The sequence below is a fragment of the Rhinopithecus bieti genome, unplaced genomic scaffold (assembly GCF_001698545.2).
Source record: "Rhinopithecus bieti isolate Rb0 unplaced genomic scaffold, ASM169854v2 scaffold_19546, whole genome shotgun sequence".
Classification (NCBI taxonomy): domain Eukaryota; kingdom Metazoa; phylum Chordata; class Mammalia; order Primates; family Cercopithecidae; genus Rhinopithecus; species Rhinopithecus bieti.
In genome coordinates this window covers 131,138-148,354 of record NW_016809475.1, presented here as the reverse complement: position 1 = coordinate 148,354, position 17,217 = coordinate 131,138, and the positions used below count along the sequence as shown (strand labels likewise).

The window sequence follows — 17,217 nt, the reverse complement described above, 5'->3', positions numbered from 1 at the left end:
GATCTGAAATGACCATGAGATAAAAGCAATTTTATCTGACTCACCCAGATTACAAAGCCCTCACCCAGGCATTTCATCCGCTCCTATGATTTCAGTCACCACCCACAACCTCATGATTCCTACATGTGTATCTCCAGCCAGCCCTGTCTTCTAAACTCTTTATCCAAGTGTCAGAAGGCTCCTGTTGGAGGTCCTGAAGGCCTTAGACTTCACCACTTCGATGTTACTCAAGACCTTCAAAGTCAACACCTCCAAAACTGAGCACACCACCTTTTTCCCTAAAACTAGCCTTTGCTCCTCCAGTGTTCTCCACCACTGAAACCAACTATTAATTGACCCTTTATTTCAAGATGAAATTCTCAGGGTTATTCATGAACAGAAGGGACAAATACAGTGAGGAACCACAAAAGAAAAAGAGATTTCGGAGGTAGAGCCCATCCCTTAATTTAGCTGTGGGGAGTGGGTAGTCACTAATGTTGGGGGAAAGGAGAATCTTGGAGGGGAGTGGGCACAAATAAAAATGTTTACAAATCACAATTTAGGATCAGAGCTACAAGGACCTGAAAATGAGAAGTGCCGCTGTGTCATGTGTTTTCCAAAAGGTGTGCCAAGAAGCCAAGAAGCAAGGACTGAAAGTGGTCAAGCATCTGATACGATGGGTAAGGCTACCCTAAGGTCTTGGGATGGAAGTGGCTCAGTGGATATCACAGACACTGGGTAGGGATGTGGGAAGTGATCAGAGTTGAAGCAAAGCATCAGGCAGTCTCTGGATCACCAGCAGGAAGTGGGCCCACAAGCCCCAAGCTTCAGAATTTCAGAAGTCTGAAATCATAGCCCCCGTTTCCTCCTGCTCTTGACTGTGAGATGACTGTGACAAAGAACAGGTTTAGTGCATGCCAGAATCCTGTTCTCTGCATTTGCTTAACCTGACCCTTTTGGGAACTGCAGGGAGGCAAGAAATCACTATAAAGTCATATTTAACAGAATGGGCTCTCTTGGTTAGGAGGTAAAAGAAAATACACTGGTAAACATAGCAGTATCTCACTATATTAGCATATCAATAGTAAAGTGTTGAATTTATAAAGTGAGTTCCACCCTTGTTCTTGAAAAAAAAAACTCGTTCTTCCACTCACAGGTAATAGTGTCACTGTCATAATTTTGGAAAGCCTAAAAAGACAAATAGTCCTGCTACTTGTCAGGAAAAAAAAAAAAACTCAGATACCTACTTTTAATCTAAAAGTACATAGTTTTGAAAGGTATCTTCTTGTCTGTCATTGATTTATATAGTGATTTCCTATTAACTTTTGTAAATAAGATCATATTTAATATTCATAAAAATTTTAAAGTTGAACAAGATAACTGTTGCTATCCCTGTTTCATAAATGAGGAAATTGGTGCATAAAAGTAATGAAGAGCTGTTTCAAAGTCTCAGAGAACTACAGGAAGACCTTAGACATCAATAAAGTGTCTGTTTCCTTTGGAAGGAAGACAGATAAATTCTACTCAGAATATTGTTATAAACACAAGCCTTCCATGCAGTGTGAATTGTCATAAGATTTATAAATTTTACTTATAAATTACAGTTCTCTGACCACTACCTGTCACTTTCTAGATACCATGGATGTTGAAAACAAATCTACTTTGGAAAAACACAGTGGGAAAAGAAGTAAGAATAAATAAGAATTTACTTAATTTGTATGTTACAAATGAACTATTTTTTAATGCTAAGGTTTATTATCATTATTTGCTTTTTTCACCTTTTATTATAGATTAAAGGGTACATGTGCAGGTTTGTTACATGGGTAAATTGTGTGACGCTGAGGCTTGGGGTCCCAAAACCCCCATCACCCAGACAGTAAGCATAGTACCCAAGAGATGGTTCTTCAGCCCATGCCACCTTCTCCCCTCCCCCATCTAGTGGTTCCCAGTGTCTCTCGTTCCCATCTTCACATTTATGTGTATTCAATGTTTAGCTCTCACTTATAAGTAAGAACATGCAGTATTTGGTTTTCTGTTCTTTCATTAGGTTGCTTAGGATAATGCCTCCAGCTCCATCCATGTTGCTGCAAAGGGCATGATGTCATTCTTTTTTGTTTTCTTTTTAATTATACTCTAAGTTCTAGGGTACATGTGCACAACGTGCAGGTTTGTTACATATGTATATGTGTGCCATGTTGGTGTGCTGCACCCATTAACTCTATCTCCTAATGCTATCCCTCTCCACTCCCTCCACCCCACAACAGACCCCGGTGTGTGATGTTCCCCTTCCTGTGTCCATTCTTTTCATGACTGCATAGTATTTTATGGTGTATATGTGTGCCACATTTTGTTTATCCAGTTCACTGTTGATGGGCAACTAGATTGGTTCTATGTCTTTGTTGTTGTGAATAGCACTATAAGGAACATATGAGTGCATGTATCTTTTTGATAGAACAAATTATTTTCCTTTGGGTATATACCTAAACGTGGTAGGATTGCTGAGTAGAATGGCATTTCTGTCTGTAGGTCTTTGAGGAGTCTCCACACTGTCTTCCACAATGGTTGAACTAATTTTACACTCCCATCAACAGTGTATAAGCATTCCTTTTCCTCCACAACCTCGCCAGCATCTGTAATTTTCTTGATTTTTTAATAATAGCCACTCTGAGTAGTGTGAAATGGTATCTCATTGTGGTTTTGATTTGCATTTATCTGATGATTAGTGATGTTGGGCATTTTTTTCATGTTTGGTGACTTCTATGTCTTCTTTTAAGAAGTGTCTGTTCATGTCCTTTGCCCATTTTTTTAATTGCATTTTTTTGTTTTTTGCTTGTTGGTTTGTTTAAGTTCCTTATAGATTCTGGATATCAGATCTTTGTTATGTGCACAGTTGCAAAAATTTTCTCCCATTCTGAAGACTGTCTGTTTGCTCTTTTGGTAATTTCTTTTGTTGTGCAGAAGCTATTTAGTTTAATTAGGTCCCACTTGTCAATTTTTGTTTTAGTTGCAACTGCTTTTGGAGACTTAGCCATAAATTCTTTGCCAAAGCCTGTATCAGGAAGGGTATTTCCTAGGTTTATTCTAGGATTTTCATAGTTTTAGGTCTTACATTTAAATCTTTAATCCATCTTGAGTTAATTTTTGTATAGGATGAGAAGTATGGGTCCAGTTTCATTTTTCTTCATATGTCTAACCAGTTATTCCAGCATCATTTATTGAATAGACAATCCATTTCCCATTGCTTATTTTTGTTGAAGATCAGATGGTTGTAGGTGAGCAGGTTTGTTTCTGAGTTCTCTGTTCTGTTCCACTGGTCTATGTGTCTGTTTTTGTACCAGTACCATGCTATTTTGATTTCTGTAGCCTTATAGTATAGTTAGAAGTCAAACAATGTGATGCCTCTAACTTTGTTCTTTTTGTTTACAATTGCTTTGTCTATTCAGGCTCTTTTATGGTTCCAACTGAGTTTTAGAATAGATTTTTCTAATTCTGTAAGAATGATGCTTTTATTTTGATAAGGATAGTGTTGAATCTGTAAATTGGTTTAAACAGTAGATTCATTCAAACTATATTGATTCTTCCAATCCATGAGCATGGAAAAATTTTCTATTTATTTGTGTCATCTCTGATTTATTTCAGCAGTGTTTTGTAGTTCTTCTTGTAGACATCTTTCACCTCCTTGGCTGGATGAATTCCTAGGGATCTCATTTTCTTTGTGGCTATTGTAAATGGGACTGTGCTCTTCATTTGATTCTCAGCTAGAACGTTTTTATTGTATAAAGACGCCACTGATTTTTATGCATAGATTTTATATTCTGAAACTTTACTAAATTTGTTTGTCAGTTCCAGGAGCATTTTTTCTACACCTTTCATAAGATAAAACCTGAATGCCTTTTAAGGTAGCAATTTATTTTTTTTAAATGCTCATGTTGCTTTTATTCTGTCTTCATCTTGCTTTTATTCTGATTTTAAAATAGATGTTCTTGTGAACATTGGTGTCTATCTTTCCAGAATTTTACTATGCATGTATTAACACATTTTGGAATATAGTTTTATTTATTTAAATAAGTAATTCTGTACATACTTGTCCTTTCTTGCTTTTTAAACTAATATACCTGGACAACAAAACATATTTAATTGAAATATAAAAGTCTTATTTCAGGGCTGCTTTAATGTGCATGGTTTTCATTTTTAGTGTGGTCAGGAATTTTTCATTTATTATTGATCATTTCTGTTTCTTCTTTGTACAACTCTTTGTCAGAGAATGCTCTGTTTGTGTGTGTGTGTGTGTGTGTGCGCGCGCGTGTGTGTGTGTGTGTGTGTGTGTGTTTGAGATGGAGTCTTGCACTGTTGCTCAGGCTGGAGTGGAGTGGTGCGATCTCGGCTCACTGCAAGCTCCACCTCCTGGGTTCACGCCATTCTCCTGTCTCAGCCTCCCGAGTAGCTGGGACTACAGGTGCCCACCACCACGCCTGGCTAATTTTTTTGTATTTTTAGTAGAGTCGAGGTTTCATTGTGTTAGCCAGGATAGTCTCGATCTCCTGACCTTGTGATCCGCCCACCTCAACCTCCCAAAGTGCTGGGATTACAGGTGTGACCTGAGCCACTGCGCCCGGCCCTCTCAGTGTTTCATGTCATGGTGTTTTTCTTATTATTCTGAATGAATATAGAAATCTTATATGTTATATATATTAAATCTTGGTCATATGTGTTGCTAGTATTTTGTCCATTTGTTGTTTTTCTTTTAGATTTGTTAAGGGAATCTTTTGTCCTAGAGTAGTTTTAAATTTTTATGTAGTCAAATTTGTCAGCCTTTTTCTAACTGGTTCTTGGGTTCCATATCTTATTTACAACAACAATTTCTTCCTCAATATTTTAAAAATATTATTCTATATTTGATTCTAGAAGTTTGATATAACTGATCATTTTTAATGTTTACATATATAATCTACATGGGGTTTGCCTTTCTGTGTAACTGAAGTGGGAATTTAAAAAATACTCTCCACATTATGGCATGGTGATTTGAATCACCACTTTGATTACACAGTGCCTTTACCTGTCTGTATTCTATGTTCTTCTTTTGTATTTGAAGGGACTACAGAAAAGAAAGAAGAGCTCAGAGGCAGAACCATCCTGATGCCTCATTGGGGGTGAATTTTAGAATGAACTCAAGAAGATCTCTCTCAACTCCTTCCCAAGTCCACTGAAAGCTCTGATTAGAAATACATTGAACCGGCTAGGCATAGTGGCTTACGCCTGTAATCCCAGTTTCTCAGGAGGCTGAGGCAGGAGGATCGCTTGAACGTGGGAGGCAGAGGTTGCAGTGAGCCGAGACTGCACCACTGCACCCCAGCCTGGGTGACAGAACAAGACCCTGTCTCAAAAAAAAAAAAAAAAAAAAAAAAAACCGGTAAATTTTAAGGTTATTAGGGGAAAAAAAGAGACTTTAAAACTCTTTTATTCATGTCTTATGTAATGTTCTTCCACTAAAAAATTTTTTTATACAATTCTGGCATTTTAAAAAAGTTTTATACGTTGTATAAATTTATGTATTACTATGAATATNTTACGCCTGTAATCCCAGTTTCTCAGGAGCTGAGGCAGGAGGATCGCTTGAACGTGGGAGGCAGAGGTTGCAGTGAGCCGAGACTGCACCACTGCACCCCAGCCTGGGTGACAGAACAAGACCCTGTCTCAAAAAAAAAAAAAAAAAAAAAAAAAAAAAAAGCATTGAATTTGAAGGTTAATTCGGGAAGAACAGAGACTTTAAAACTCTTTTATTCATGTCTTATGTAATGTTCTTCCACTAAAAAAATTTTTTATACAATTCTGGCATTTTAAAAAAGTTTTATACGTTGTATAAATTTATGTATTACTATGAATATCTTTTTTTCTATTACATAATAACTGGAGTGAATTTAAATGAGACAAGATTCTCAAAATCTTTATTTAAAAGGAAACCTGTAGTCAATTTATTACCTACTTGCATATGAGAGAATCAGAATGCCACTGAGTTAATATAAAATTTTACAAGCATTTATACAGTTTAGGGATCCAGATACCACTTAAAATATTATAGCCAGGCCCAAAAATTATCAAATAAAACAATCAATCAGAATTACAGGTTTCTTTGGAAATTGGTTTCATGAGAAGTGGCAATAATTTTCTATTTTGTGGGATTATTACAAGACCTCTTCAAATAGCTCTCCTAAGGACAAGTTTATGTTAACATAGAACAGAACAAATCAGTAACGATTATGAAAAGACACACTTCCATATTTTGCGAGAGAGTAAGACTGATCTTCCTTTGAAATTTCTCAATTTAACACTTCGTCAAATCAGATTCTTTATGTTAGTGTTGTGGTGCAGAATGTTCTCTCTCCTTCCACAACTATGGTTGAGGGGCCTTTCCTTTCATCTTCTTCAGCAATTTCTTTTGTTAGTAATGAAGTCTTACATGTTTAAAATCTAGTCTGTGGAATTCATTAGCTAGCCTTATAAGAAATGTAAGCCCATGGAGCTCAATGTTACTGGGAAAAACAGAGGTGCCTGAAATGAATTTCACCTAAAAACAGTGAAATAGGATGCATAGAGATTTTTTTGTTTTGTTTTTTTGTTTGAAATGGAGTCCAGCTCTGTTACCCAGGCCAGAGTGCAGAGGTGCAACCTCGGCTCACTGCAACCTCTGCCTCCCGGGTTCAAGCAATTCTCCCATCTCAACCTCCTGAGTAGCTACGATTACAGGTGGACGTCCATCACCATACCTGGCTAATTTTTGTATTTTTAGTAGAGATGTGGTTTCACCATATTGGTTAGGCTGTTCTCGAACTCCTGACCTCAGGCGATCCACCTACTTTGGCTTTCCAAAGTGCTGGGATTATAGGCGTGAGCCACCGTACCCGGCCTAGGATGCATATAGATTTTTCAACTACAGCTCTCCCATTCTCCATTCTGAATGAGCTCCAGATCCCATATCATTTTATTTTAAGATTTCCTTTCGTCTTGTCTTCACCTAAATATATAAAGTGAAGTCAGTTCAGTATTTAGGTGAGGATGCTGATGGTGTCTTTCTTTTAACACTGCATCTTGTATAATATTTTACAGGCATTGCTACTGTTTATAGGCTAATTATTATTCTTAGCATCATTAAAATACTTTCTGCATTTTATTTTATCTCAAAATACGGATGGCCTTTATTTATACCACTTCCATTTACCAGACCTCATCCTATGGATCTCATCACGCTTCCCTTTTTATTGTTCTACTTATCTATTTCACACTCCCAACCCTCCCACAACCTTTCTTTCCTTGTAAATTAGACCACAGCTGTACTAAAGACTCCGTCTTCCTTCAGGGTACATGTTTTGGGTTAGGACGTACAAATGGGCTTCAAAACTGTCCATCACTATTGGAGTAAAATAGGAATTCCAGTGCTGCTTCGAGACTACATGTTCTCAGGAGGCAGCTGGGCTTCTCCCTAGGAGGACTATACAGATTGGCCAAGGGTGAATGTCCTGCTGTCTTCACAGATGAGGCAGGGGGTAGACAGCAGGTGTAGAGAGCAATGGTGGAAGGGGAGGCAAATCTCCTGCCAGGAGCCTGAGGCCTCAGGCCTGAAAAGATCTGTTCCCAAAAAGCTGGTTCCTCCAGTCAAAGAGATCGAGCTGGTGTGGCTTGTCTGAGAATGGCCTGCAGTGATTGCCTGCTCATGGCCTTTCCGACTGGGAGTTGTTGGCTGCCCTTTGCCTCCTAACACCTGGCAGGTATTGGCATGACTGTGATCAGGTGAGTGAACTGGGAGAAGGTGGTCTCCTTTGGACCATGTGGATGGATGCATTCTCTTCTCTTGTCTTCTGGAAGACCCCAATCTTCTACTGGCTAAGAGCTCCTTGCTGGTGATGTTGGTGGTAGTGTGGATAGTGGTAGTATTATTGGTGGTATTGGTGGCGGTGGTGGTGGTGGTGGTAGTGGCCCCTTCGTGGCTTCCTCATGTCTACATATTGGAGTGCCCCATGGATTGGACCTGAGTGCTTTCCTTGTCTCTATACTCTCTCCCTAGGAATTGCATCCAGTCCTGTTCTTTGAATTTTATCAATATGTGAATGACTACCAACTATATTTCTCTTCTTTTCTCTCTCCTCAACTGCCAAGTCATAAATTCAACTTCATACTCCAAACTTCTACTTGAAGTCTAACAGATGTCTTAAATCTGATGTGTCAAACAGATTTCTTGATTCTCATTCCCAAACTTGTCATCCTCATCAGTAATCCTCATCTCAGTAAATGGCACTATATTTACTAAGTTTGAGCCAAAAATGTAGAAGATGTGCTTGATTTCCCCCTATCCTAACCCCTCGCACTCTCTCCCTCATCAAGTTCCAAGACTATATATCAGATTTGTCCATTCTTTATCTCCCCTGCCACTGCCCCAGCCCAAGCCCTATTGTCTTGCATGTGGAATACCACAGAGTCCTCCTAACTGGTCTCTCTGCTTTCATTCTTGCCCACTAGAATCTATTCTCCATTCAACAGCTGACCACCCAACTGCTATACACTTTCAGTGGTTTCCAGTTGAACCTAGAAAACTTTCCAGTTGAACCTAGAAAAAAAAAGTAAACGTCTTGCCATGCCTATGAAGCATTACACAGGCTGCCCCTGATCAGCTCTTAAATCTCATCCTTTATGATTCCCTCGTCACTTGCTACTCTGGCCTTCCTTGAATAAACCAAGCAGTGTTCAGCCTCAGAACCCTTGCACTTCATGTTGACTCTACATAAGATGCTTTTACCTGGTAGGAATGGTTTCTTCTTATTCATGTTTCAGTTCAAGTGTCTCCTCCATGGAGAGGCCTTACCTGATCTCCATTTCTTAAAAACTCCCCCAGCTTCTTTGATATCACCTTTTGAACTGTCTTTTCACTTGATTGTAAGTTTTTGATATACAGAATATTTTATCCTTGTGTAATTGGTCTGTATTATCCTTTATAATTATGTTTCCTAATCTTGTTTAAGAAATCTTGCCCTAATCTCAGGTTACCAAGATATTTTCATATTTTTCTTACTTCATTGAACATCTTGACCAATAAAGTCAGATCCAGTGAATAAATACTCTCGCTTCCATTCCTAAGATGGGCAGCCTGAGGATCATTCATTATAGTTCTTCAGAGAGTCCCCAGTAAGAGTGAGGCTCAGTTGACCACACTGGTGACCAGCCCAGTTGGCTTCCCTTCTCAGCCTTTCCCTCTTCCTAGTTCCTCACTCCTAATCCTTGTGATTACTTCAAAAATAAACCTACTGAAAACAAAACCCTATCTCAAGATTTGCTTTTGGGAATATTAGGTGGAGACATTCTTATTTCTTTTCTCATTTGGATATTTAATTCTTTTGGAATTGATTTTTTTTTAGTGTGGCANCTTCACAGATGAGGCAGGGGTAGACAGCAGGTGTAGAGAGCAATGGTGGAAGGGGAGGCAAATCTCCTGCCAGGAGCCTGAGGCCTCAGGCCTGAAAAGATCTGTTCCCAAAAGCTGGTTCCTCCAGTCAAAGAGATCGAGCTGGTGTGGCTTGTCTGAGAATGGCCTGCAGTGATTGCCTGCTCATGGCCTTTCCGACTGGGAGTTGTTGGCTGCCCTTTGCCTCCTAACACCTGGCAGGTATTGGCATGACTGTGATCAGGTGAGTGAACTGGGAGAAGGTGGTCTCCTTTGGACCATGTGGATGGATGCATTCTCTTCTCTTGTCTTCTGGAAGACCCCAATCTTCTACTGGCTAAGAGCTCCTTGCTGGTGATGTTGGTGGTAGTGTGGATAGTGGTAGTATTATTGGTGGTATTGGTGGCGGTGGTGGTGGTGGTGGTAGTGGCCCCTTCGTGGCTTCCTCATGTCTACATATTGGAGTGCCCCATGGATTGGACCTGAGTGCTTTCCTTGTCTCTATACTCTCTCCCTAGGAATTGCATCCAGTCCTGTTCTTTGAATTTTATCAATATGTGAATGACTACCAACTATATTTCTCTTCTTTTCTCTCTCCTCAACTGCCAAGTCATAAATTCAACTTCATACTCCAAACTTCTACTTGAAGTCTAACAGATGTCTTAAATCTGATGTGTCAAACAGATTTCTTGATTCTCATTCCCAAACTTGTCATCCTCATCAGTAATCCTCATCTCAGTAAATGGCACTATATTTACTAAGTTTGAGCCAAAATGTAGAAGATGTGCTTGATTTCCCCTATCCTAACCCCTCGCACTCTCTCCCTCATCAAGTTCCAAGACTATATATCAGATTTGTCCATTCTTTATCTCCCCTGCCACTGCCCCAGCCCAAGCCCTATTGTCTTGCATGTGGAATACCACAGAGTCCTCCTAACTGGTCTCTCTGCTTTCATTCTTGCCCACTAGAATCTATTCTCCATTCAACAGCTGACCACCCAACTGCTATACACTTTCAGTGGTTTCCAGTTGAACCTAGAAAACTTTCCAGTTGAACCTAGAAAAAAAAAGTAAACGTCTTGCCATGCCTATGAAGCATTACACAGGCTGCCCCTGATCAGCTCTTAAATCTCATCCTTTATGATTCCCTCGTCACTTGCTACTCTGGCCTTCCTTGAATAAACCAAGCAGTGTTCAGCCTCAGAACCCTTGCACTTCATGTTGACTCTACATAAGATGCTTTTACCTGGTAGGAATGGTTTCTTCTTATTCATGTTTCAGTTCAAGTGTCTCCTCCATGGAGAGGCCTTACCTGATCTCCATTTCTTAAAACTCCCCAGCTTCTTTGATATCACCTTTTGAACTGTCTTTTCACTTGATTGTAAGTTTTGATATACAGAATATTTTATCCTTGTGTAATTGGTCTGTATTATCCTTTATAATTATGTTTCCTAATCTTGTTTAAGAAATCTTGCCCTAATCTCAGGTTACCAAGATATTTTCATATTTTCTTACTTCATTGAACATCTTGACCAATAAAGTCAGATCCAGTGAATAAATACTCTCGCTTCCATTCCTAAGATGGGCAGCCTGAGGATCATTCATTATAGTTCTTCAGAGAGTCCCCAGTAAGAGTGAGGCTCAGTTGACCACACTGGTGACCAGCCCAGTTGGCTTCCCTTCTCAGCCTTTCCCTCTTCCTAGTTCCTCACTCCTAATCCTTGTGATTACTTCAAAATAAACCTACTGAAAACAAAACCCTATCTCAAGATTTGCTTTTGGGAATATTAGGTGGAGACATTCTTATTTCTTTTCTCACTTGGATATTTAATTCTTTTGGAATTGATTTTTTTTTAGTGTGGCATAATGTAAGGGTCTAATTTTTTCCAACATGGATAACCAATTGTCCTAGCTTCTCCACTGATGTGTAATGTCACACATAGCATGTCACACATAGCATTACATATTTGTATATGTAAATGGCAGCTTGATGCTAGAAAGCCCAGAAACATATATACATACATATGTATCCACTGCCGTATCTATTCTGCATCAATATATATCACACTCTACTAAGTACTATAATTTTGTAACATATTAATATCAGGTAGGGTAAGTTCTCTCAACTTTTTTCTCTTTCAAAATTGTCTTGCCTATTATAGCCATTTTATCATTCTTATAACTTTTAATATCATTTTGTCAACCCTTGAAAACCCTGTTGAATTTTTATTGAAATTGCATAGAATAAATGTGGAGAGAACTGATGTCTCTAAAATATAAACCATTTCTATTCATGAACATAGAGATATCTCACTATTTATTCTTTCCTTTTTTGACCCTTTATTCATTTATTCAGCAAATCTTTATTTCCAATGCTACTCGATAGGGATAAAGAAGTGAGAAAAATCTCATCAAGCTTACATTCTACTCAGGGTATACAGACAATACACAAATAAGTGCATAATATTTCAGATAGTGACAATCTTATAAAGAAAAATAAAGAATAATGGAGTTGTAGAGTGACAGAAATGTGCCACTTTATGTAGGGTGTTCAAGGAGAGCCTTGCTAACAAGCTGCATGTAACTCAAGATCTAAATGCAATGAGGGACTAAGCCATGGAGCTGAGGCAGAGAAAACCTCAGTTGCAAAGGCCTGAGAGAGGACTATACATGGTCCTTTAGGGAATGGCAAGGAGGCCACTGGCTGGAGAGGTAGAGAGGGGTTGGGTGGAAAGTAGTTTCTCAGAGGTATATAGAACTTATAGGCCATGGCAAAGACTTTGAATTCTTAAGTAAGAGGAGACATCAGAGAGTTTTGAGCTGGAGAATATAATCTGAATTATGTTTTGAGGACATGCTCTGGATTCTACATGGATAATAGACTTTAGGAGGGCAAGAATGGGACAGGAGTAAGGAGGCTATTGCAATGATCTCAGAAGGGTGACGGTGGGTAGCAGTGGAAGCATTCAAAAGTGGGTAGATTCTGAAAATACAGATATGTGTGTGTATGTATTCATATACACATATACAGTCAATTCTCATTATTCCTGGTAGTTATTTTCTATAAAGTCACCATGAACACAGACTTAGCAAATATTGGACCATTGCTTCTAGTAGAAATACAGAATAAGGTTTTTGGAAGCCTCTAGTCATATTTTCATCAACTGATCAATACATCACCTTGTTTTATATATGTTTCTGTATAAGGACACCTTATGCAATATCACATTGATTCATTACTATTGAACTCATATCCAATAGCACTATAACTCATGCCTTGAACAAAGCTTATCTCACACATGTACTTTCTCTCCAACGTCACAGCCTTCTTGTACTTAGGAACACTAGACAACTCTTCAGCATTATACTTGGGTGTCACTTTATATCGTGAAATTACCAACAAAAAGCACAAAAACACACAGAAAAAAGTGGCACTAAATAGACCACAAACGGACTCCTGCTTACAGTGTGAAAGCTGAAAGAAGAAGGCAAAGCACCACCTTGTTTGACCTCAGCTAAGAGCATGCATAGGTGACTCAAATAATTTGCCACACTGCATGTCGGCCAATGACCAGGGAAGTGCCATGCGTATTGATTTGAGGGTTCCCATAAATTTGAACTAATAGACAAATTTGCAGATATGGAATCTGTGAATAATGAAGATTGTGTGTCAATTAGCTTTACTCAACTTTTTAAAAATCGATTGGTACTTTTAGTGGGATTCTGTTCAATTTATAAATAAACATAGGGAGAACTCCCATCTTTATGATGCTAGACTGCCTCTCCAAGAACACGCCATGATGATCCATTTGTTCAAGAGTCCTCTGGGCCTTCAGTGGAGCTTTTATATTTATTTCCTGCATGTGGGTGGGTGATGCAGACTTTCTTTACGTTTAGTCTGAGCTTTGGTGGCAGTGTGCTTTCCTGCTATTATAAATGAGGTCTTCCCTTGCATTATATCTTTTAACTGGTTTTTACTCCCATATAGGAAAGCTACTCATTTGTATATCTTAATTTTGAAACTTACTAACTTTTCCTATTATGACAGTATATTTTTAATTGCTTCTCTTGGGTTTTCCAGGTATATAATCATATTATCTGCTTTCCTTTTTTGTACTTGTTCTAACTTTTCTGAGGCAGATGTTTAATTCAACTGGTGTCTTTTTTTTCCCCCCACTGGTTTATTATTTAAGGCTATTTATTGGTTTGGTTTGGTTGTTTTTAGAGATAGAGATCCTGGTCTGTCACTCAGGCTGGAGTGCAGTGGTGTAATCATAGCTCACTACAGCCTTGAACTCCTCAGCTTAAGTGATCTTCCCATTTCAATCTCCCAGGTAGCTGGGTTACAGGCACATGGCATCATGTCTCACTATTTTATTTTATTTTATTTTATTTTATTTTATTATTTTATTTTATTTTAGAGATGGGGTATCACTATGTTGCCTAGGCTAGTCCTGAACTCCTGGCCTCAAATGATACACCCATCTTAGCCTCCCAAGTAGCTGGAGGACAGGCATGAGCTAGCATGCCCAGCTAAGACTTTTCCCCTCCCTTTGGGCACTGTATTAACAATCTTCCATAGCTTCTCATAGGCAATGTTTTTTATTATTGTTATTTGCTAAATAGCCCACAATTTGGATTTGTATTTCCTCTTTGACACAGTTATTTAAGAGAGGGTGGGGAAAATGTGTATACTCTATTTTCTGGCTACGGAGTTCAACATGTATCAATCATACTGATCCTGTTAAACAAATCACTTGGGTCTTCCATCTTTTTCCGTTTTCTACACTGATCTCTTATGGGCTAAAAGAAGCAAAAATAAAGTCTTCTATCAATAGTGTGTTTTACCCATTTCTTATTGCATCTCCTATAATTTCTACTTGCTTAAAACTTTTTGGTCTGAATTACATGGTCCCTGATTTCTTTTACTGATGTATACTGAATAGATGTTTGCCTATATATTTATTTTCAATGTTTTATATGTTTTTAAATGAGTCTTTCATGCATGATAAAATCTTGGTTTTTACTTTGTAGTTAAATCTCTCAAAATTTCTTTTTTAAATAAGTGAGTTAAGCCCATTTACTTTTATTGATAGAACCAAAATGTTTGATCTTGTTTTAGTCACATTGCTTTATGTTATATAGTCTAGGGATTTGGACTTTCTTTAAGTCAACACTCTGCATTCTGTCTTCTATGCATTTTATGTGCATGTGTGTACTTCTGATACTAAGGAATATTTGCACTTTTCTTCTAGTGGTTACAACTAGTTAGTGGCTACCTAGCTGAGACTATCTGTATTAGTCTATTCTCACACTGTTATAAAGAACTACCTGAGACTGGGTAATTTATTTTGATAAAGAGGTTTAATTGATTCACAGTTCCACACGGCTGGGAGGCCTCAGGAAACTTAGAATCGCAGCAGAAGGTGAAGGGGAAGCAAGCACATCTTACCATGGCAACCCAGGAGAGAGGGTGAGCTAAAGGGAAGTGCCACAGTTTTTTTGTTTGTTGATTTGTTTTTTTGTTTTTCTGTTTTTTTTGAGATGGAGTCTCGCTCTGTCACAGGCTGGAGTGCAGTGCCACTATCGCGGCTCACTGCAAGCTCTGCCTCCCGGGTTCACGCCATTCTCCTGCCTCAGCCTCCCGAGTAGCTGGGACTACAGGAGTGCACCACCATGCCCGGCTCATTTTTTGTAGTTTTAGTAGAGACAGGGTTTCACCCTGTTAGCCAGGATGGTCTCGATCTCCTGACCTCGTGATCCGCCCACCTCAGCCTCCCAAAGTGCTGGCATTACAGGCGTTTGTTTGTTTGTTTGTTTTTTAAGTTCTGGGGTACATGTGCGGAATGTGCAGGTTTGTTACATAGGTATACATGTGTCATGGCGGTTTGCTATACTTACTGACCCATCCTCTAGGTTCACTCCCCTCAACTCCCACCCCACAACAGGCCCTAGTGTGTTCCTCTCCCTGTGTCCATGTGTTCTCATTGTTCAACTCCCACTTGTGAGTGAGAACATACAGTGTTTGGTTTTCTGTTCCTGGTCAGTTTGCTAAGGATGATTGCTTCCAGCTTCATCCATGTCCCTGCAAAGCACATGATCTCATTCCTTTTTACGGCTGCATGGTATTCCATGGTGTATATGTACCACATTTTCTTTATCCAGTCTATCATTGATGGGCATCTGGTTTGGATCCATGGCTATGCTATTGCAAATAGTGCTGCAATAAACATACGTGTGCTATATGGAAAGTAGCCATGGGGGAGGTGCTGGAAGAAAAAAAGAGACATTCTCAGATGAAGAAAATTAGGAGGATTTGTCTCCATGGTTCTTCCCTAAAATAAATACTAAATAAAAATTTTCAAGTGAAGAAAATAATACCAGAGGAAAACATGGAACTTCAGGTATGAAAGAGGAGCAACACAAATGGTAAACAGGTTGGAAAATGTAATACATGTTTATATCTTTAACATTTTAAAATACATATTTCATGGGTATAATAAAAATTATACCATTATCTAGGGAGAGAGTTTCATGTATATAGATATAACACACTTGGAAATTATAGGGCAAAAGAGAAGAGGCCTATGAGGTTGTAAGACCTCTATGTTTTAGATGAAGTGGTAAAATATTAACTCTAAGAAGACTATAAAAACTTAGGCATGTATATTTTAATTCCTAGAGAAACCATTAAAAAGCAATACAAAGTGATATTAACCAAAAATCAATTAATAAGTAAAATGTAACGCTTCTAAATATTCAAATACCCAAAAGAAGAATGGGAAAGTGAGAACAGATAAATAAAAATCCTAAAAACAAAAATGGCAAAGTAATAAAACGGTTGACTTAACCTGATGATAAAATAACATTAATGTTAGTAGTCTAAACACACCAATTATAATACAGATTATCAAAATGAATTTAAAAAATTCAACCACAAGCTACCTACAAAAAGATATCTTAAATAAAATGACATAGATTGATTAAAAGTAAAAAGACATAAAATTTATATGGACAATTAAAGGAACTAGAATAGTCAGTAATTAGAAAAGAAAGACAAATTCAGAGTATTCAAAGTATCTGATTTAAATTTCATTTTGAAGCTATAGTAATGAACCAGTGTGGTATTACCAAAAGAATGGGCACATAAATCAATGGAACAGACTAGAGAGTCAAGTTATAGACCTCTACACAAAAGTGCAGCTGACTTTTGAGAAAAATGCAAAAACAATTCAATGGAGAAAGGAGAATCTTTTCCACAAATGGTACTGGGTCATTTAGTCATCCCTATTTAAAAGATTAAACCTTAACATGCTCTGTATACTTCACACAAAAGTTGACTCAAAAGGGACCACAGACCTATATTTAAAGTGTAAAACTAATGCAAAACAATAGGACAAAATCTTTGAGATCTTGGATTAGGAAATGACTGCTTAGACACAATACTAAACACATAATGCATAAAAGAAAAATAGGATTAAACGGCTTCATGAAAGTTAAAAATATTTAGTTTGTGGAAAACGTTAAGAAAATAAAAAGACAAGCCACAAGCTCAGAGAAAAGGTTTGCAAATGAAGAAGCCTCAAAACTTAACAATAAGAAAACCCAATAAAAATAAGCAACAGATTTGAATAAACACTTCACCAAAGAAAATACACAGATGGGAAATACACACATGAAAATATGCTCAACATTATTAGTCATTAAAGAAATACAAATTAAAAGCAAGATAGTATTCCACTACTCATCTATTAGAATGATGAAAACACACACAACAACAAAATTATATGTGTTAATACCAGGTGTTGA

General features: G+C 38.0%; 1 protein-coding gene across 1 annotated transcript in view; it reads left to right on the top strand.

The window, feature by feature from the left end:
* Nucleotides 1-17,217, top strand: part of SP100 (SP100 nuclear body protein) — a 121,930-nt gene that overhangs the window by 49,227 nt on the left and 55,486 nt on the right. Inside the window, exons 16-17 of the mRNA XM_017889516.1 lie at nt 543-659; nt 1,613-1,666. Coding sequence (XP_017745005.1) covers nt 543-659; nt 1,613-1,666 — 171 coding nt within the window. The remainder of the gene's footprint in view (nt 1-542; nt 660-1,612; nt 1,667-17,217) is intronic.